Source organism: Anser brachyrhynchus (genome assembly GCF_964034855.1).
Source record: "Anser brachyrhynchus genome assembly, chromosome: 1".
In the NCBI taxonomy this organism is placed as follows: Eukaryota; Metazoa; Chordata; class Aves; order Anseriformes; family Anatidae; genus Anser; species Anser brachyrhynchus.
In genome coordinates, this window is record NC_137694.1 from 47,739,583 (window position 1) to 47,761,939 (window position 22,357).

A 22,357-nucleotide genomic window follows, 5' to 3' on the forward strand; every position below is an offset into this window, starting at 1 on the left:
CCTCCATGGGCTGCAGCGTTGTTATCTGACCCACTGTGGTCCTCCATGCGCTGCTCGGGGACAGCCTGCATCAGCACAGTCCTCTCCATGGGCTGCACCAGCACCTGGAGCACCTCCTCTCCTTCACTGACCTTGGCGTCTGCGGGGTTGTCTCTGATGTTCTTTCTCTTCTCTCCCAGCTGCTGCAGACTGGTACAGCAGTGTTTTGGTTTGTTTTTTTTTAAAGCCTTTCTTAAATAGCACGGAGGCACAACCAGAATCACCCATTAGCTCATCTTTGGCCACTGGGGGGTCCCCTTTCCATGCAGGTTGGAACCAGCTCTAACCACGATGGGGCAGCTCCTGAACTCTTCTCAAAGAGGCCACCCCTGCAGCCCCCCTGCTACCAAAACCTTGCCACAAACTGAATACAACGTTAAAATGCAAAACTTTAAATTAAGGCTAAGAGTTTCAGTTTCAAGACAAGAGAGTTCCAGTTTTGAGACAAAAAAATGGCAAATCAAGTTTGTAAAATATTTAATAGAGCAGTTTCCCAGCAGACTCCTGACCAGAATCATAACCAGACTTCTAAAAAGTATATATATTTTTAGATCTGAAAATTTGTCTTTATTTTTTTTTTTTTTTTTTACAAAATGGATTCCAGGAAGTTTAAAAGGCAATATCATAGAGGACTTAGGCGCAGAAATCAGGTGTAGTCATTCAAAGCATTCAAGTAGGAATATGGTAATATAAATATTTGAAAAGCATCTTTTATCATAAATGTTCAAAACAAAATGTATAACTCATTCCAAACTAAAAATTGAGCTTTATAGCACATATTTCCCTGAACAGAAAAAATAAGTAACTTTTGAAATATTTCTAAAGGCCTGAAAGCTTTTTCCTTGGTTAGTTACATTAGAAGACTTGCCTTTAATTAAATTACTTCCTTTCCAAATATGGAAAGTATTACATCAGTCCACTGTTAAAACAGACAATGTGTTGCAAATTAATTCTGGTATAATATGTTCCAACAAAGCCTAGTGTATAAAGGTGCTGAGGTGGCTTTGAGTTTAGTAGTCATCTCCTCGGCTGACAACCTCTTTGCATGTTGGGCGCAACAGTATAGTGTGCTCAAACTGTGCTGTGTACGAGCCTTTGATGTCGCATAGGGGAGGATATGGATCCACTATACCCAAGTCGCACAGGTTCTTCAGTGCCATTAGGTATTTGCTCTCTCCCAGGCGATCTAGCCATCTGCGGCAGAAGGCAAGAGTACCAAAGTTTTCATTGATAACATTTAGCAAGTGTTTCGCTCTTGGAAGCCTAGGGGGAAACAAAGAAGAACATGTCTGAGAAGAAAGAGGCATCACCAACAAGCATTCACCACAGAAATAAAAAACACTGATTAAAAAATAGTTCAGGTTCCAAAGTGTGTTAGGACTGCACAGTCCTGGGATGTTTTTCTACACCAGATACTCTGTTCACAAAAGAAAATGCATTTTCCTACTGAGAAAAGACATCCTTCAAAACAAGCCTGAATGCTGCCAAGCACACTGGCCAACCATACCAAACAGAGGAAGTTTCATTGTGAACATATCGCCATCTAACTACCCAGGCAAGACGAAACGCAATGACAGGAATTAGTCTCTTAAATATTAAAGGATGTCTTTGTTGTTTTGTTTTTTTAAAGAGAAAAGCAGAATTCTGAGGTGGTTAATATTCTGAACTGATTTGGTAGTAAGCTCAGTGGTTTAAAATTCCCAAGTTTTCCTTTTGAAGTCAAATACTTGGTAAGTTTTTCATTCATATTTCTTACAATACATGAATGTCAACATTAGACATTTATAGATAGACTAAGGAATAAACTCGTGTCCAAGTATCAGTGGTTCCTTTTCCAACCACTATGTTCAGTATATTCCCACCCCCCTCTTTTTTCATATTATTAGATTGTTCTATGGAGACAGAAGTATCTGGAATAGCATCTCAGCCTGCTATGTTTCTAACCATAACAGTCTTCAGTTCAGAAAATGTCACAGTCCTAGAAATGCTAAAACACGTTTTCAGTGAAAACTGGAAAACAATGTGCCATTTCATTTTATAGCAATATACCAAGGCTGAAATTTAAAAACCACAAAATACCTACACAAACAAAAGAAGTGACCTGAATAGCTCAATATATTCTGGGAACAACACTAAGACAAAGATTATGGCACAAAACCATAATAAAGATTTTTTTTGTCTATACATTTTATATAGACCGATACACCAACAAGGTCTATACATTATTATAATGACCAAAATGCCTGAAGATCAGGCGTCTTCTCCATTTTCAGGTATGATAGAATAGTTCCGTGTTGTTCCAGATTTACGATCTGAGCTCAGGTGCTTGTTTCAGAACACATTTCATAACAAGAACATTGCCAACAATACCCTTTGAATCCTTTGAAAGCATTATGAATTAGTGAAGAAACTGTATCTTATCAAATCTGAACCCAAAGAGGGTGGCAACAGTGGCGCAATATACTGAACAGCAGCAACAAAAAAAAAAAATCCAACCTTATTGGCACGTGCCCAACATCAAAGTTCTTCATATAATGAGAACACTCCATGTCATCATGAACAACACCTTTTCCTGTGCTACCAAAGGTTTCTATAGCATATACTTCACCCTCCTAAGAAAGGAGAAAAAAAGGAACGTGTTATAATATGAAAATAAGCGACACCAGGCCATTCTGATATAACCATCTCAGTATAACAATCTACGAATACAAGTAATTAAATGCAAATAGACTCAATCACCAAACCAATTCAGAAGAAAAAAAATCAATAAGGAGATTTCACATGGTAAATTTACAGACCCCTCCAAATAATCAGCCATTTTTTATTAATACCATCTTATTTGTTTCAAGCCATAGATATCAGCATGTTTCTAGTCACAATTTGTGAAGTCATTGCAGCTAAAATGTTGTTGAAGCATGTACCATAGCTATGAAACTACACTCTGCTGCAAAACATTTGCTGAGTGGGAGCAATTCTCTTTTGCTATTCAGATAGCAGTCCTAAGAAACGTATAGTTTAGACATAGCAAATAGAAGTTGATTACAAAGACTTACTGCACTGAGGAACTTTCTGCCCAATTTCTGCGAGAATTTTCTGGTAGCAGCTGCTAGTATAAACCCTTAACCTGCTCAATTCCATTCCACAAGATGAATTTCTTCAACAAATGAAGGTGATCTACATCTGCAAGGGCATTATCAAAATTCTAGCCAAGAACATGCTGAAATGCCTTTACATAAACTCCTTTATGCCAAGTGCATTCACATATCCTTATTTGCAGGACTGTGAAACGGACACAAACAGGATAGGGCATCAAACAACTGGATTTTTTTTTCCCCAATATATCAGACTACTTTGAAAATAAGAAGCCATATGAAAAAGAATAAACACAGGCTTCAAATGAAATAAAAACTCTTAAAGATGTCACTGAATACTCAACTGATCTAATAAAAACAAAGACAACCTACTCAAAATGTCACCAAAAAAAAATCACACCCACTTTTTCAGAATAAAGCCTGTCAGAGGCTGTATTCCTCTCTCTCACAAAAAACCTGACTGGGTTGCAGTTTGATACTATACTTAGCACAGTACAGTAAGAGCCTGGCTACGCTCCACATTCTTCACTGGCAAAACTCACTGTCTTTAGTGGTGTCAGACTGTGTCCTAAGTAACCTCCATAAGCTGAAGAAATTAAAAAACGTCTTCTCCCCAGTGTCTGGATATGCAATTAAAGCAGCCTTAAAGCTCTGAAATCTTTAAGTAAGATTTTCTTAAAGAACACAAGTTTTATATTACTGATATACTGATGACGGATGATGATATGCAAGACCTAGCCATTCATAAAGCCAAAACAAGGAGAGCATGATACAAACAAGGGCTTTTTCCTCCTTGCCTTCCCAGTACTCTTTACCCTTTCTGCACAGTCCTAGAAACAAGATGACAGCTAAAGATAAATTTTTCTGCTCACAACATTAAAAAAAATGATAGAACCTTTGGGTAATGAGAGCAAGCCTATCTCAAAAAACAATGCTGTCCAGCCCATACTTGCTCCTATTTGGCTCTTACAAGTCTTGTTTACTGATAGGCTTACTAGTGATCACTGCTTATCAGAGGTCAGGCTTAGAATTAAATTAAAAGCTTCTTATTGCATTACCAATCTTTTAAATCAGCTTTCTCATCTTGTTAGAACACAAGCTTACATCAAAACAGTGGATAAATCTGAAATTATGCATCTTACTACTGTCTTTTTAATTGGTATAGCTTGCTGCATCGTGTACAATTCCTCTTCCTCGATCCAAAACACCATTCGAACAACACCTTTCACCTAACCTCTCGCGTTAACCAAAATATGCTCAGCTATTTCACATCTGCAAAGAAAAATATACTGGAAGCTTTTCAAGACAGGTATCATATCTAGCTGTATTTGAAAAGTCATCTATACTTACAACACTGCAGAAATATTTCCCACGAATTACCTAGCAAGTGGAAATTGTTATTTTGTCTTTTTTTTTTACAGAGCAGACAAGGAAAAAGTGAGTGACCAGCAAGTCCAAATATTTTCCGTGCAGCCTCTGGTCCCTTCCGCTCACCCCAGTCCGTGTTCCTGTCCTTATCCCTGCTCCTAAGCGCAACATTCCGACTAACACATACACACAGAAATAAACATGCACAAGTTTCCATAAGCACTAAGGCTGTTCAGATCGTTTCTCGGTGTCTATTAAAAAATTAAAAACACAGTCACAAAAGCTATCACTCCATTACAGGAACACTACAAATTTGGAGTTTTCCTCTACAGCTATCAACCACCAGGAACACAAATATGACACATTAGGACCACACAGGAAATACTTATTCTTGAAATGACAGTTGGGAAACTTCACAAAAAAATTTACGAACTCTACTTACCTCCATTCTTGTGGCTTCTCCTCCTTTCACAATGGGCACGGTTTTCCCAGCATGTATCCTGTATGGCCCAATTGAGTGCCCGTTCAAATTACGAATTGGTTTCACTTTTGAAGGAAAATATTAGCATTACAGGCAGCTTCCTAACAAATGCTAAACCCTTCAATGCAATTTGATTTATTAGTCCATATTAAAACTACAGCAGTGCCCCACCATATTGCACAGAAACTAAACACAAAACTATCCATACATCTTGCACGAATTCCAGCCAGGTAAGACTGATTACAGCACAGAAAACTATTATTAAAGACTAGTGACTTCAATAAGAAAAGTTATTAATAAGCCGGACAGAAGGTATCACATTATTTCTATATTTTGAAACAGTTTCTTATCCTTCATCTTATCTACTAAAGATACAGTACTTGGAAGGACAAGCAAAGAACATTCCTTCAAAGTCCAACAAACCCGAGAGAAACATGTATTTATGCAAGTTACACATACCATGCTTCTAGTAAAGAAGTCTTTTCACTATGATACAAACAAATCAGTGTAAGAAAAGAACCTGCCTTGGTATGTTTTGCCATCAATTTCAACTTCGTAGGACTCCATAACTTCTTGTATGGCCTCCCCCACATCACAGAGACGTACGTCTATTCCCGCACACTGGAAATGAAGTACAAATATAAGTGGAAAAATATTTGCAAAGCTCACTGTAAAAGACTCGGTAGACAATTTGCTTAATGATCATACCTTTATTCCAGTATTAGTGGCATCCTTTACAGCTTGTAATAGTCTGTCATATTTTGGATTGAATGTGACTGTAAAAGCACAGTCAATAATACGACCTGAAATCAGAAGTTAATTAGTTTCACAGTTTCTGCATTGAAAAATGTTTTCAAAAATGTAATTCAAATGAAAAACTAACCACTAATATGTGTCCCAAAATCTATTTTGCAAATATCATCGTACTGCAGCACTGTTGGATCTCCAGCATTGGGAGTGTAGTGGGCAGCACAATTGTTCAGAGAGCACCCAGTAGGAAATGCAAGGCCTGCATTTAATCCATTTTCCTTTATCAGCTTACGTGAGCAGTCTTCAAGTTTTTCACTAAAGGGCAGAAGAGAAGGAGAAGAAAAAAAAGATGTGTCATTATTTCTTATGATAACTTCAAATAAATTAAAGCAAGAACAAAACCTCAGAAAAATAGTCTTCATTTGAAATCTTAAAGTACTTCTATGCTAATTAGAAAGAGACCCTAGACTGGAAAACATAACCACAATCATCTCCAACTCTGTTGCTTTTTCTACTCTTTTTGGAGTAGAAACATCAAGCACTTCACTACTGTTTTTAATCTAAATTGAAAAGATGCATCTCTTATAAGCTACATTTACCCTGTTCTTCCAGAGTAACACTAATAAAGTTTGCCCAAACTGAATGCCCTACTTTTTTTCCTTAAAGTTATATCCTGGTAACTTAAAACAACAATAATATAGTCTTCTCATTCATTAAAAAATCCAATTAAAGAAGGACTGTATATTTATTTAACATTAAGGAATAACTGCAATAAAAATAAAACCTTCCAAGACTAGCATGTGTCCTTGGTTTTTGTCTACTCTCAAGTTTTTGGCCACTGGAAGGCTACAGATGGCTGTCCATCAGTGCATACCCCTACAGTCACTGTGAATGATGCAAACTGCAACTCGCATCAGTGCGGCATATTCTGATTTCATTTAAGAGAGCTATTCACTCAGAGCAGTCTGGAAAAAGAAAAGAGCTTATTTTAATAGGCAAGTCCCCGCAGCCTTAAGTATTCTAGGAAGAAAAGTCATGTTTTGAGAAAATTATTGCTTATAACTAAAACAGTCAAACTACGTACTCAACATGACAGATTTGTTTCAGCCAGAGTACCGATTACTAAGGCAGCTGTCTGTCTTTCGCTTTCCCTGATGGCACATTATTTCCTTCCGCTACCCCTCACAGAGTTATCTTGGGGCTCAGCTCTGATAAGCTTTCTTACTATCTTTCCTGTGAGCACAGTCCTCTGCTGTATCAGGCTGAAAGCACCTGTATTTGGAAGCTAAACCGTCCTGGATTTGTGTAATACTCAGACAGAAGACATTCACTCCAGATAAACTGAATGATAGAGAAAGGAATAGTTGGAAGAGTCAAGAGAATCCATCCAGGCATATTATTTCTCTAAGCTTTACCTTAACCAAACTCATGTTTACTTTAACCAATTTGTTCAGTTATTTCTTACCAACTGACAATAACACAAGTAGTGTTTCTGTGTTCCTCCAGAAACATTAGTCAGGGAAGATGAAATATAGATGAAATCCCCCTGCCCTGGACTGCACATATACCTGTGCAGTTTCTTTACCTCTTCCCCAACACCTAGCCACAGACTGCACTTGGGCAATGCTTATCCAGATAACATTTCACTTAAAATTCTGGCAAAATGAGAAAAGCCACCGCTATCGCTGCATCTCTACACTGCTGCAGAACTTGCATGCACAAGTAGCAAGGGCAGAGAACAGTAAAATCAAGCTCAAAGTAACTGAGCATAAATGAAAGCTGTTTGGCATTCAGTAGGATCTCAGGCCCTGTAAAGCTGCATAAGCTATGAACCTGCTATAAGAGGAAACTTGAAATAACCAGGGATACTGTTTGCATACTTCAAACTGAAACGTCTACAACACTCATGACACAGTCAATTAAGCACAAAAGATTGAAACTAAATCCCTCCCCACGATGGAGAAAGAAGAAAAATCAGTAGCAGAAGTCTTTGAGAAGATCTATGTCCTCACCAGATTTCTATCATCGTCATTCCAGGTTTTATCCAGCTCATAACGTATTTCCTCACTTGTCTGTGTGCCTCTGCAGCCTCCCGAAAATCATTCCAGATTTCCTCACTGGCTTGGTCTAGTGCTTTCTTTTCTTCACTGGTTATTCTCCAAGCTGCAGTTCGCCTTCAAAATAAAGCATGTCATGAAAAGTTATTGCAACTATAACCACAGTAGAAGTTATTATTTCTGTCTAAACTGCAAAGTGTTTATTAACCAGTCAGGCCTACATTCTAGCTCAATAGAAGACATCACCATTTATACATTTTTCAGAATAAAGGAAGCCTATAAAAATTAATCAGCACCACATACTGGCACCTGTCAAAGGTATTAACCCTGCAGCCAGAAAAATTAGTTATGCATACATGTAAGTTTAACTCAGTTATACTGCGAACCAAATTACTCCCTTTTCATTTTTGAAAGCCTTACCTTCCAACCTTCCCCAAACCAGTATTTTTGAACGATGCATGCTGCTCTTCAAGGAGACGGAACAGGCCTATAAAATTCATACCAACACGCTCAATTGTACCTTGAGTTTAGCAGTACAACTCACTGCAACACGCTCTGCTCAGGCAAGAGGTTTCTTACTTGAATGATTTTGCTTTCATTCTAGCAGTGCTCGGAGAAGAATCTTGGCACAGAAGCTACTTGCCCAGAAACTGTCACGGACGCAGACAATAAGCTCCTTCAAAATTTAAAAGCCTGCAGTTTCAGCAATATTTTTGCCCAAGCTCAGAATATTTATGTAACTATACTTCATGCAGTGCATAGTAACGGTGACACCTGCCAGGAAGCTACTTTCTGGATTTGCTGGACTGTGAATTAACGTTTGTTACGGGAAAATACCATTATCCTGGAACTTGGTCTCTTTGATAGGTTCACAGAACAAATACAAGAATAATTTTGAACACAACACTAAATATAAGATTAGTTCTGAGTATTTTTTTTTATTCTGCAAGAGACCATATAATTACAGTTCCAAGAGGAAAAAATAAAGTAATTTAAGCACTCTATCAGCTGTCAGAACCTAATTAAAGGACTACTTCTCTGACTATGAAATAGAGATAACCTTCAAATAGTGAAGCTGAAGCCCTGTAATGACAAAGAAATCCCTAACGATGACTCAAAGACCTTTGTACACCTTTTGCAGGAGGAGTACTACTAAAAACAATAAGCATCTGCACATCCTCGTAGGTAAGTCATAAAGGAAAAGCAATGAAGGACAAGATAGGCCAAAGATGCTGAACTATGCGAAAGCTTCTGAAATGCGAAATCAACTTTTACCTTTATATGAAGTGGGCTGATTCCAAGCAATTGAATATGCAGAGTTAAAGGATTACTTTTTGAAACCCAGAAGTGTAGCAACTTATCTGTTTCACAGATATTTAATTCAGCTCCACTGTCAGAGTTTTCTTCACAGCCAAAGAACAGGTACGAGTGAGCAAAGAGACTCAAAGAGTTACAGTAAATGGGGTTGTATCAGCCTGGCAGCCAGTCACTAGTGGGGTTCCTCCACAGAGCTCCATTTCAGGGCCAGCTCTCTGCTGTGTTCTCATCAATGACTTACATGCAAGACTAAGCAAGTCTGTGGATGACAGTAAATTGGGAGGAGCTGCTGACTCCTTTCAGGGCAGAGGCCACAGAGAGATCTCAACAAATTTGAGGGCTGGGTGATCACCAACTACATGAAGTTTAACTAGAGCAAGTGCTGGATTATGCACCTGGGAAGGGGCAACCCTGGATATACATACATAGGGGGGGATGAGAGGCTGGAGAGCAGCCCCACGGACTGCACTGACATTTGTGGAGTTCAAGAAGCATTTGGACAATGCTCTCAGACACATGGTCTGCTTTTTGGGTGGTCCTGTGTGGAGCCAGGAGTTGGACTCGATGGTCCTTGTGGGTCCCTTCCAACTCAGGATGTTCTGTGATTCTGTGACTATGCCCTGCAATTTTGCTGCATTTTAAATGGAGTATTTATATGGTATTACAAGGCCTGCAATTCTAAGGAAGAGTTATAAACAAAGAAGGACAATAGGCTCTTCCACAAATTTCTTCTTATTCTGAGCAGAGAATCCAAATATTTTGAGACACTTTTGCTTGTCTCCCTTAAACTTCCTGCTCCTTTTCAGATAAAGCAAGAGCAGCGCAAGGGGAGAAATTCCACAGTCACTGTTCTGAGCAGTCTTCTTGCTCAAGCGAGCACCGCAAGTATTGCTCTTAACTCACAGAACTTGCCTTAAAACTGATAAATTCCACCAAAACAAGCAACAGGCTGCAACACCTGAGTCTGCTCGCTGCTCTTCGAAACTGGGCTACAGCCAGCACACTAGTCATGTCACACGAGATAGAAAAGGCACACTGCAGACAAATGATAGGGAGATGGACCCAAGGGGCCTTTCCAGCTGCCCCAGATTCCAGCAGGGAACACCCTCCGGTAGCAAGAGCTTGCTGCCAGCCTGGGCAGCTGCCCTGCCAACAGTCGTGGCCTTCAGTGCAAACTCCAGCAAACTGGCAGGAAACCGTTCTCACCCTATCATACTCCATTTCAGTGGACAGTCACTTTGTGCGAGACAACTAGGGGACAAAGTAACCTTTGCAGTTACAAGTATTTTATCAGACCCAACGTATTTTGCTGCCAAACTGCCACTGGGAGCTTAGGAAAGGAGGCTACTAGAAATCCTGCTCGGGCCAAAGCACTTCAGGACATGCGAAGGTGATAGGAAAGCATAAAACAACAAATAAAGATCAGTTGAACAGACAAAGGTCTCACATCAAATATCCCAACAGCTAACAGGTACAGGAGTAGATAACAAGCTTTTCTGAGGAGTTTCCTAATGTGCTGGCTACCACATAAATCAGCTTAAGAAGTTCACCTCCTGCTCCAAGCTGTTCCTACCTTTCACTCTAGTTCAGTCCCCAGTTTTCACTAGTACAACTTTTTATAGGATTGTGCTGTAAAGCAGATTTTAGTGATCAAAGATACTAATCCTACAAAAGGATTCCCCCAAATGATTTTAACCCAGATAATAGCATATAGACAGAAACAAACAAGGAGGGACAAGAATTTCTTATACCAGCTTTACCAAATCATGAAAAACTGCTTACAGCTTTCCTGCCCTTCATGTAGTCATTTCAATTCAGGCATCTTTAACAAAAATGCAAGCCTTCAAATAGAACTCAATATCTGAGATATAAAAACATCAAAGCTCTTCGTCTGTTGCCTATATAAAAATTGATTCTCTGCTACTGTTTCCCCTGAAAATTGAACGATACCCATTTTTAGTTCAACTTCCCGCACAAAATCCAGAATTCTAGGTTGATGAGAGGTAACTTCAGGAAGTACGTGACATGAAGAGTTAAGAGTAGAAGTACAGACCTTTTTTGAAATCAAAGACAAAACCTGGCTGACCTCAGCATGAATAGCAGAAGCGGCACAAAGATGCCACACCAATATAAAAAAAATATTATTCAGAATGGGAAATATTTTAGTGCTTATGTCAGCCACTAATTTAAGTAACTGCTTATGCTAGGAAATGCTGAAGTAGCACCGTTAAGATTTTAATATTTACATTAGGAATGAAACTAAGCACATTTAAGCAAATTATATAAAGAACCTAATTCAGGTTCCTTAGAAGAATATATTCTTCTTTCACTCTCAGAAAAAGAACGTTTTCAGTACAGAAAAGATGCTCTACTTATATCCTGCTAGAAAAGCTTCTTTCAAATGAACAGTAGCCAACCCAGAGCTAAACATGTAATCTTCAATAGCTGGCTAAGTAACCGAGGTGTCAAAATCGTATGTCGTTTGTTAAAGAGCTATGAACATGCTTGCAATGTTTATAATCCAATTTCCATAAGTACTTACACGATGCCCTTCTGAATGTGACATATGCACACACAGACAAACACTCGACTCTTAGGCATGAAAGAGTCATTCCTGGATCAGCCCTTCAGGACTATCCTGTGAAAGCCCTATCATCAGCACGCGAATACCGCGCATACAAAGGCAGTCATTTATAAATAAATATGAACATACCCTGTGATCAAATTGGAGTCATTAGAGAGAAGAAAAGGCTTCCTCAAAAAGATGTTTTAATTTCTTGAAAGTGAAGCCATATAATCTGTGAGTACCTGAACACAATTTATAGGATGTACTGGACTCTGAACTACATTGCATACTCTCTATAAAAAAATGGGCAATGGCTTTAAATAACTGTTTCAAATTACTTTTTGAAAAAAACACTCATTGAAAAATAACATTTGTATTTTGGAAAGCATTGTTTAACTACTGCCCTCCCATTTGTACTTGCATTTCCAGAGTTTTGATCCGAAGTCTCCTAGGAAGTTTGTAAAATCTTATTTGGTGTTTTCATTCAGATTTTCATGCATTTCAAGCTGATTGCCTTCCCCCACCCTCCATACAAATAAAAAATGACCTTCCACAACACTTTCCATAGGAAAAGTCAGGAAGCTTGCTCAAGCTGCTTTGTATATTCTATTTCCTAACAAAGCATAAGGCAACAGTAGCACCCTGTTAAAATTTAAGGATGCAGATCTCCATTCCAGTACACTACTAGAAGGTATTGCTTGTTTAGCGAAATTGCACATTATTCCCGTGCCACTATGAAATGTAAAAGACAGGGCAGGTTATAATACCTACGTATTCATACAAAGACAAGCAAAGTGCAGAAAATGCCACTTAGGCTTTTAAATTCAACTCTCACTAAACTTTCTCCTACTCCGTGACTGACATGTCTCTACAGAGAAAAAAAACAACAGTGGACAAACTTATTAGGCTACCTTTTCCTCTTTAGTTTAACCACAGATCCAGTTTGGGACTACAATTATTAGTTTTCACTATCTCAATCAAACAGCCAGATGAAAACTTAGGACAAACTATTTGTTATAAATCATCTTCTCCTTCGCTCATTCCAACAGTTTCAGTGAAAAATATTGTTACATTTTAAGAACATTTTTCCCCCTCCCATTTTTGAAAATAAAGTGTAAGAGGTCTATACATGGAGGAAACAATCATAAGGAATAAATTATATTAATGACAAAATGCTAATTAGCGACATAAGAATAGAAGTCCGCAGGGGAACAGTGAGCTGACAGCATGCAAATTCACTGCTGTGTATCTGTTACCACCTTTAAGAGCTTAAAAATGGAAGCTATAGAGGCCAAGGAAATGACTACAGGGCACCACATACAGATCTTCCCTCTTTGTAGCGCACAGCAAAGACAAGAGAGTTCTACACATGAGAGGGATGAGTGTAGGAACTACTTTCAGCTGCCTGTTTGTGCAAACCAGAGCTGGAAATGCATATGAAAAACAGCCGTTTGAAAAGTGTTTTTACTGATCATCCCACAACCATTGAAACTCCCTTCTACACCAAACCTAAAGTTAGCAATTTGATGTGTGGAAAGCAAGACTAATAATAATAAAAACAATAAATTAAAAAAAAAAACAAACAACTCAGTAAAAGTTCACAACTAGGAAGAAAACTATTAAGCGTTGGACTACTTAGACATCCATACAGATGATCTGGTGGTTTTATAAAAAGGAGTATTTTGTTACATTCCTTTTATTTCTTTAACATGATGTGGAACACTTCATTTTTATTTATTTCAAATAGCCACAAAACATGTCCCATAAATTCATTTAATCAGGGGAAAAAAAAGGAAAACTGGTAGGAAGAATCCTGTTAACTAGGGACTTGACTTTGAGTTGGATCAAATCATTGAAACAAGACTTCCTTCTTAAGCACTGACTTATAAAGCAAAAAAACCCATAAAGTTTATTTTTTGTTTATAGCTATTAATATAAATTAATTTCATTAATTCTAACAATATAAGAGTATTTTCCTGGCAGTTTATCGCCTGACACATCACTTAGTACCTGCCAAGAGTCCATCTTTATTATTCACTTTTCCTGAATCCCCCAGGATTGGAAGCATTATTTAGCTAAAAAAAAAAAAATCAAAAAAATTTAGCCATTCTCCTAGTCAGTTAACAACAGATTTATTCACACTCCACAACTGCCACCTAAGACTCTCTATACAGTTTCTTCTCCCTCTGGAGTTCTCCCTTTTATTTCTTCAATAACAGGGGAGAGGGGGAAAAAAGAAATGAAGAAAAAAAACTAAGCATATCTGTCATACTAGGGATAGACTAGAAAGATGCAGTTATTTTATGATCAAAAGCTCTCTCCAACCTCTACCCTTAGAAAAGTCTCTTGCAAAACTATTTGTGTTCAGAAACTTTCACCTGAAGCCTTTGCTACTGGTGAAAAGAGTTAATATACTATGAAGAAAAGCAGTTAAAATCATATTCTACAGTTCAGTTAGTACTTTTGACTCTACAAGAAAACAAACTACAGGAGTTACTAAAATATGAACTTATTTCTGGCACGCAATGTGAGAAACTCTCCCCCAAAACTGCTGCATAACTATCTCTCATCTTGCTAAGTTTCAAACCTTCTCACAACTCTACTTTATACTACATTTTTCTTGCAAGCCGTCTACAGACATCCTGTTGGTCCCCTGGTCTTAAGGTTCCCTGCTTCATGGCAATTCTGCTCATAAAGGCCCTACTTCAATTAAAAGGGCAGGGATGGAAGAACTTTCTGGTCTGAAGACCTCCATTCTGTAAGTTGTTAGATGATCCAATTAAAAAAAAAAAAAAGGCGCATTACAACTCAATTTTAAATTTGTTCATTTAGTTCCACGTTAAACGTTTGCAATTCAGCACATCTAGATGACAGTATTTACTTTTTACACTTAAAGTACTCACCCATCTTGCGTTGGTGGATATTCACATTCTTCTCCCTTTGGGTATACGTTGCTGGGAAATAGCTCACATATTGGAATAGAAGGTGGATCCGTCTGGACCTTAGCTGTTGAGTACAATTTTTAGAAGTTTTACACACAGTACACTGGAAAGCCTAAGTATCTTATTTCAACCTTGAAAGTTAAAAAACACGAGTTATTTAAGATCTCCTTTCTAGAATTTGGGCTTCTACCCAGAAGACATCCCATTACGATGCCCTCATATGACTTTATTTAGCCAATGCTCAAGGTGGCATTCAGGAATATCAGAAAGAAGAGAACTCAGCCAAACAGTCTACAGACCCAAACCACATTCCAAAATTTGTTTCACTGTCAAGCACAGCACTTACACAGGCTTAACCAAAAATTTATGCAAAGTCTATATTTATTTTTGTGCTTGATACCTACGTCCTTTCTTCTTTTTCTTCTTCTTCTTCTTTTTCCCTGTTGCTCCATCTCCTTCACCCTCTCCATCTACAGAGAAACAAAGTGATGAACATCAAACAGCTTTAAAGAACCAAACAATTTTGAATGGCATGCAAAATCATCTCGGCAGTCTGGGAACATTTATTTCACAGATAAATTTAACAGATTAAAAATATCTGGAAGCTGCCACCAAACCATTAGCATTTTCAGTCCCTACACTAAGCACAAATGTAAGAAAATACTTCCAAAAGTTGACAACTTGAACATACCGCCAATCATGGGAAGAGTTCTCAAAGTCTTACTTCAAATACTGCTATTCTCAATTCACCCAAAAAGATGTCTGGGTTGGGGAGGGCATCAGAGAGAACTATTTTAGACACAACAGCTAACAAAGAGCTAGGGACCAACGCTTCAAACACATCTTCTGATGCTTCAGCTAAAGGAACTTAGCGTACAACAAAACAAAAAAGCAGTAACAAGTACAGATGACAACTCCTGGGTCAGAAAGAATTCAGTCTTGAGATAACAGGAAAAGTCACAACCAGCACCGAGCTGAAAGCACTGATTGTGCATGCAAGCACCAAGACTCAGTCAAAACATATCACATTCGCATTTGGGAGTTAACAATGACCCTGCGGACCTCACATTTGCTACATCTGATGCTTAGTTACTTCATACACGAGGAAGTACTTATCTAACGTGATGGTATCTAACTAAACATTCTGGACCTACCCACAAGTTTATTCCAAAACGGTTAAGTGGTAGTCATTGACATTGAGAACATTTACTTTTATTTAAAGGGAAAAGTAAAATTGAAAGACCTTCTGGAGTCAATCAATTCAAAATGTTACTATTTTTAATGCACTTATACAGAAACTTGCATTTGCTCGTTTATTAAAAAACAAAACTGACCAGCTGTCCCAGTCACTAGATGTCAAGCCTCCCGTGATAGTCAGTGTCACCCAAATATTTATGTGGTAGTGACTGCTGTAATCCTGCAGATGGGGAAAATCTCAAAAAACGTGTCTACCCTCAGCCTATTTTATCATCAAATAATTTTTTTTTTTACTTTGAAAGTTAAAAAAAATTGAAAGCATGAATACTTTATGACTACAACGCAGTCCAGCCTAACAGATTCTCCATTAAGCAGCATTTCATATGCAGCTGACAATACTTAACAGTGCATATGTTATTTGTTTATAATGTGGTACATTTGCCACATTTCTTTCGACCTTGAGCTGTGCTCAAACCAAGAAACGAATTAGATGTGACTCTAGTTTAATCAGTGAATTTTTTTTTTTTTGATCCTCAGGCCTAAACTGCACAAACAAAATAAAACATTTCTTTCTTAAATGTTATCACTGTTGCTGTTTGCTTATCATGGCTTTTTCATACACCACTGCACATGAATCTGTTATTTGCAAGCAAAACTGACTGGGCCTATGCTTTCACGTCCTTGAAGATTGCTGCAGAATAACTGTGCTGCCAGAAACATAACTACCGCATCTGACTAATACCCTGTTTGTCTTCAGGTTGTTTAGCTGGTATTGAAAAAAAAATCTTCACCAGAAAAGCAATTTAAGATCATTGTGAAACTGAAGCCCATCCTTATGCTATTGTGGTATAGATATTTAATAACTTACTCTACCACTATGCATAAATGTTATCTATTCACTGCAACAGAAATCTGAAAAGCACTTCCTAATTGCTCACAGATTTCAAAAAGCACATAGGCTTATTTCTGAGGCCACTCAGTTATGGATTTTTTTTCTTTTAAAGAGGGTGGTTATTTTATTGGTTTTGGTCTAATGTCTTCAGGAACACCTCTACAACTACGCTATTACTACAACTACACTATTAAGATGTCAAGTTGTGATTACCAGTACAGGCAAGAACATGCAGTTGTCTTCAAAAAAAAAAAAAGAGGGGGGGGGGAAGCATTTTTCCCCCCCTTAAGAAATATTGTTCTTTCTCTAAAAATATATCCAAGACTAATATGTGAAAAATAGGAAATTATTATTTCAGTGATAGCATCACTTTATATTTGCAGTTTTTAAATACTTTCTAATACTGTAATACTAATTGATAATACTGTAGAAAGCATAAAGAAAATAATATCATTTGTTAAAAGAACATTAGTATTGTTACAGCTACATCTCAGGGAAATATTGTTATTAGTAGATGAAATACAATCTAAGAATTCTTTTCATTGGATGAAATTTTCACTATCTTCCTCAATACTGCCTACTTGAGTATTATAGCAAAGCACGTATCGTATTATCTTTCATTTCTGTAACCTGAAATATAGCATGAAAGAAATAATCCATCAGAATATACTTCTCAGCAAAATTAGTTATATAAAATTGAACGCTATATATAGTTTAATATGTTCAGAATATTCAAAATTTTATAAATGCCAACACTTACTTCTCTCAAAAAAAGTTTCTGCACCTGCTTTATTCAGTTAAACTCTGGAATGCTGAATCCCACCAACAATCTACTAATTAGATTTCTGAGCATGATATGGAACATTTTAGGGTGCTGAGACAACTTTTAATGCTGATCCACAAGAAGGAAACTAAATGAATAACTTGAGAAATGTATTTTCTTAAAAGTCCATTTCTATTTAACACCACCCATCAAAATGAAGAAAATACAGCATTTTTTATTATCTGATATTCCCACAGCCACATGCATCCAGCCTGGATTTCAATATCAGACACTTCAGTTATTTGTTTAGAACATCACCAGTGTAGCACTGGCAACACGCACGGTGTACGCCTTGCCTGTGCATTAATCTCTCCCCAGTTCAGTCCTAATGAAAAAATCAGGATTACGGACAATGTGTGAAGTCACTGGTAAAGACTCTAAGATATTAAAGTGCTCCCTTGCAATTTTCTATTTTTTGTTCTAAATCAAGACTAAGAGAGATAATTTTGGAACATAACTTTATGTTGCCCATGGTAATGCAAATAAGAGCAATTTATAGTTTGCCTTATCTTAATGTTTCTCTGTGATAATAAGATCCTTGAAAACAAGATGCTTTAACAACGCTTGTGATCACTTAAACGTATATTGCGATCACTTAAATGTACATGCATGCATGGCAGCTAAATTGTTGCAAGAAAATTAAGAAGCGTATATATAGCTGCACCTCATTTTTCCCAAACAAAAACACAGACCTCTGTAGATTTGTTAAAATGGAAGTCCAGGAAAAGGCTGAAACTGGAAGCGTCACATGAAAAAAAAAGTTACACTTGCCTTCATCATCATCATCTTTGTCTTTGTCCTCCAGTGTTTGCTTATCCAATTGTTTTGCTACATCATCGAGGGCACCTTCCACTTCTTTATCCGTTTCTTGTCCTGTTTGTAAAATTAAAAGATGGCTTATGGTACAATTACAGCTCTATGTCAGAAGGCGATAGTCCCCAAATATTTTCTAGAATACTGTGCTGTACTCGTCCTATGGATACCCTATGGATACCAGGACATAGCAACTTATTTTTTTAAAGCAGATCCAGCGTGTGAGATCGCAGGGCCTGACAAGGACTGTTACTGAAACTCGTGCATGAAGGGCACCTTACCCAAACACTTCTTACTTTTTCCTGCCAGAGCTTAACGCTTGCCCCAGCCTGCTTTTGCGAGATAAAACGGGCGTGAGGCTTACAAACGCCCGACCACGGCGACCTGCCGGCCTGCTAACACAACCCCGGGCCGCGGCTCCCTCACCCGGAGCCGCCGCAGCTCGCGGGGAGCCGGGAGGGCGACGCAGAGGGCAGCGGGGCTCCCCCCTCCGCCGGCACCTGCCCTGGCCCTGCGGCTCCCCCTCGGCTCACACCGGGCCGGTGCCCCCCCGACCCCCGCCCGCCGCCGCCGCCCCGTGCGAGGCCGCCAGCCGTGGCTCCGCGCGCCGCCCCCTACCCGCGGGCCCCGCTCTGCCCTTCTTCTTCTTCTTGCGCTTCTTCCTGGCGCCATCCTCCGCGCCGAGCCCCGCCGCGCCGCCCTCCGCGCCCTCCTTGTCGTCGGGCTCCGGCGGCAGCTCGCCGTTGAGGTGCTTCTCCGCCTCGGCCGCCTGCCCCACGGCCGCCATCTCGCCGCGGCCGCACCGCCTCCCGCACGCGCTGCGAGCGCCCAGCGGCGGGGCCGGGCCTCCGCTCTATGGCGGGCGCGGCGCACGCCGGGAAGGCTGGAGGCCGCCGCCGGGAGGCCGGGAGGAAGAGGAGGAGGAGGAGGCGGCGGCCTGCACGTGCTCTTCCTCCTCCTCTTCCTCCTCCTCTTCCTCCTCATCTTCTTCCTCCCCGCGCACCGCCCTCGGTTCCTCCGGCGTGAGGCAGCCGCGGGCGGCCCCACGGGTCTGGGGGCCCGCGGGCCCGCAGGGCCCCTCTTGGCCTCCCGGCCTTCTCGGGGGGGCTGCAGTTAAATCCGCGGGGGGCGCGAGGTGTGTGCACATAACTGCGTTTGGTTCGGGAGTGGAGTTAGGTGACGAGCCGGCCGCTGCCGGGAGGGAAGGTTCCAGAAGCGCAGGCTGAGAGCCAGCAGCAGAGCGTTACCCGGTCCCCCTCGGCACGTATCTCCTCGGGAAATGCAATAAAAAAAAGGAAAACTAAAGCGCTGAAAGCAGGGCTGGCCTTCTTCAATAGGAACATCTGCAGCGAGAGGTTTTACAGTGTTTATAGACACTATGCTCGAAAAAGTCCAAACATACTAACTATGCCACATGAGAGGGAACTTGCACGGAAAATAAAAATAAATAAATAAAAATAAAATAAATAAATAAATAAGCTTGTTCCAAATCCCATGAATCAAAACAAGGAAACTTCAAATACACAGTAAAGGGCACTGCTTTGACCCATATCCAGCAGGACCTAAGATGCTATAAAACCAAGGAAAAATACCCATGTTACCAGCATTCACTAACGGCTCATTAAATCAGCATAATTCCTAAACTTCTGACAGGTTTTCTACTGATACAACCACTCTCGCCAAAAATACAGTTCTTTTTTCTTCCTTACTAGTATATTTTAACAACTGTTGCTTTAGCTGTATTTATAGTGGGTAGTATAACATAGTGTCACGATAATTTATAACACATAAAGGTCATAAATGAGCCTTATCCTGCACAGATGGGGTTTAAAAGGCTTTTGCATCCAGGTCTGTGCTTGGGAATAGCGGTAGCGCCTTGCTGAGGCACAGATTCTCCCCCCTCGGCCTCGCTGTGACCGGCTGTTTGCCTCCACATTTCCCTCACTGCTTCCAAAGATGAAGCTAAAGCTCCAGTGCTGACCAGAGGAGCTCCATCCTGGGCTGTTCAGGGGTCACAGCAGCATGTTCTCTGCTGCTTTTGCTTGTGAGAGCACTCAAATGTGGATGCATGCAGCTGGGCACAGGGAGTTACTTAAAAGTTATCTAACACTTTGCTGCTGTTTTGCTGTTCTGTTGTCCACGCTCCAGTCAGATTTAACGTGGCCTGAGGCTGACGAAGAGAGCCATCGAGGCTTGGATTGGGTATTAGGAAAAGGCTCTTCACCGAGAGGGCTGAAACAGTCTCATATGTACCAGGCTGTTCCTCTTACCGCTTGCTATATCCCCTTTGGTGCTCCTGTCAGCTGGAAAGAGAGGATAGTCCGTGTCCCTGCTCCGTTTGCTCTGGTACTTGCCAAAACAGAAGGGTCACCAGGCCATGGATTTTGTTGATTATAGAACTGAAGTCACAGATAAAAGTGGTCACAAAGTCTACAGAATCCCAGGGAATTCAGTAGAATGCTGACCAGAGGTAGAAAAAGGTGTGAGCACGTCTCACGCAGAAGCTATAGACGTGGTGTCCGGAAGTAAGGACATCAGAGGAAAAAGGTTCATTAAAGCCCTGGGGCAACAAGCACAACATTTTTTTTTTTAGTGTGATCAGCTGAATTGATGGAGCCAGGTTTCCCAGGGGGTTGTTTCACTCCTCCCCAGAGTGACTCCAGCACCGTTCATAATCACTGCGATACCCCAGCGGAGCGAGGGATGGCTTGTGCTGTAGTCATGCGGGTGCAGTTGGCTGCTGGCTGCAGTTTGTGTGAGCGGCAGGATTCGTGGTGTCCCTCTGCAGCTCGACTGCATGCACCGAGCGCTGTGGCTGGACCCAGGAGCACTCCACTGTGTGCATTAGGCCTGCACAGAAGAGGGCATGTCGGACGGAGCAAAGTAAAACACCTTTCAGGCTACGCTGTGTCCAGTCCCAGAGTTAGCGCTGTGCTCTCTGTACCAGAGAGTACAGATAGCCAGCAGGATAATTGCACAACAACCAATGTGCAAAAATGGGAATGCTGTATGAAAAAAAAGCAATTTGAAGTTGGACTGGCTGCATTAACAAAGTGAGCATTAGCAAGGACAGACTGACAACTGGACAACATATCCCCCACCTGGCTGCTCCTAAGAGAACCTGGTCTCTTAGAAGCCAGGGGAGAGCACCATATCTTGTAGCATGCCCTTACCACTTCAGAAATTTTTCTGCTTCCATTACTGCCAGTCAGCTGATTCTAGCACTTAATATGCTTTATATTAATGAATGCTACATTTTCCAGTTTCATTCTATACCAGCCAGCATGATAGGAAGACAATATCAGACATGTAGTAGGCCAGAGGAGGTGCATGGAAACTATTTTTGGCTGGAGAAAGATGCTGATTTTTTTTTTGGTTTTGTTTTGTTTTCTCACAGTAGCTATTCATTTTTATTTTATTTTTATTTTTTAGCCAGGCAGGCAGGCAGTGGCTGGGGAATCAAGGGAAGGGCTGAGTGCAGTCCAAAACCTGTGGTAACTAAGCAGCAGGAGTTGAAACACTGTCCTGAACGGCAACACAGAGGCTCACCTCCTATTCCTTTTCTGCCAGGGAAGCAGCTCCCATTGCACCATTTTCCTAGCAAAAGAAGTTATGATCTTCAGGAAAAGGCTTCTTTCGGAGTACGTTATGTGTTCCTTTGTTGTTTATTTGTTGTTGTTGTTGTTGTTTTTTCCACGCTGTAGTATGTGTGTGTCAAGAAATGGCATGGAATAGAGTGGGGGAGTTGGTTGTCTCTGACAGCTGCAGGTTCATCCTGGAAGGAGAGGGAGGCAGGAGGATTTAGGCAGTAAGTGGCCTGCATCAATCCCGAGAAGAGCTGGAACACAGGGAAGTGATGTTTGTTTTTCTGTTTGTATTTCTGGGGCTACAGCCATTATTTATGTGTTTACAACACTTTAATACTCTTCTTCCTAGCTTAGGGCGAAAACTCATAGCCCTTACTCAACTCTAAAAATGCACTGAAGTCAATGGGACAATCTTTCTGACTCAGGGTTTAAT

At 40.2% G+C, this 22,357-nt stretch overlaps 2 protein-coding genes across 14 annotated transcripts in view; one reads left to right on the forward strand and one right to left on the reverse strand.

The window, feature by feature from the left end:
- Positions 1 to 499: 499 nt before the first annotated feature.
- On the reverse strand, positions 500 to 19,301 carry METAP2 (methionyl aminopeptidase 2). The gene is made up of 11 exons (XM_080577446.1): positions 18,956 to 19,301; positions 18,296 to 18,397; positions 15,017 to 15,082; positions 14,574 to 14,676; positions 7,743 to 7,904; positions 5,864 to 6,045; positions 5,689 to 5,783; positions 5,505 to 5,601; positions 4,942 to 5,045; positions 2,536 to 2,651; positions 500 to 1,302 (listed from the first exon to the last, which is right to left on the reverse strand). Exons 1-11 carry the CDS (start codon positions 19,122 to 19,124, stop codon positions 1,050 to 1,052), a joined length of 1,449 nt encoding a protein of 482 aa, XP_080433572.1. The 5' UTR covers positions 19,125 to 19,301; the 3' UTR covers positions 500 to 1,049.
- A 286-nt stretch (positions 19,302 to 19,587) lies between these two features.
- Positions 19,588 to 22,357, forward strand: part of LOC308188444 (uncharacterized protein C3orf20-like) — a 44,204-nt gene continuing 41,434 nt past the window's right edge. For all 13 annotated transcript variants that reach the window (XR_013945507.1, XR_013945508.1, XR_013945509.1 and 10 more), the window contains exon 1: positions 19,588 to 21,978. Coding sequence is in view for 1 of the 13 variants with exons in the window: in XM_080577448.1 (XP_080433574.1) it covers positions 21,950 to 21,978 (29 nt within the window). In the remaining 12 variants the exon portion in view is untranslated. The remainder of the gene's footprint in view (positions 21,979 to 22,357) is intronic.

What these genes read in the sequence shown, in the direction of transcription:
- METAP2 (XM_080577446.1), bottom strand. Translation starts at nt 19,124, where the DNA reads ATGGCGGCCGTGGGGCAGGCGGCCGAGGCGGAGAAGCACCTCAACGGC. An exon ending in TTTTGGGACACATATTAGTG is followed by an intron (nt 5,784 to 5,863) that starts GTTAGTTTTTCA and finishes TTCTGATTTCAG; the next exon opens with GTCGTATTATTGACTGTGCT. An exon ending in GAGAAGCCACAAGAATGGAG is followed by an intron (nt 2,652 to 4,941) that starts GTAAGTAGAGTT and finishes CTCCTTTCTTAG; the next exon opens with GAGGGTGAAGTATATGCTAT.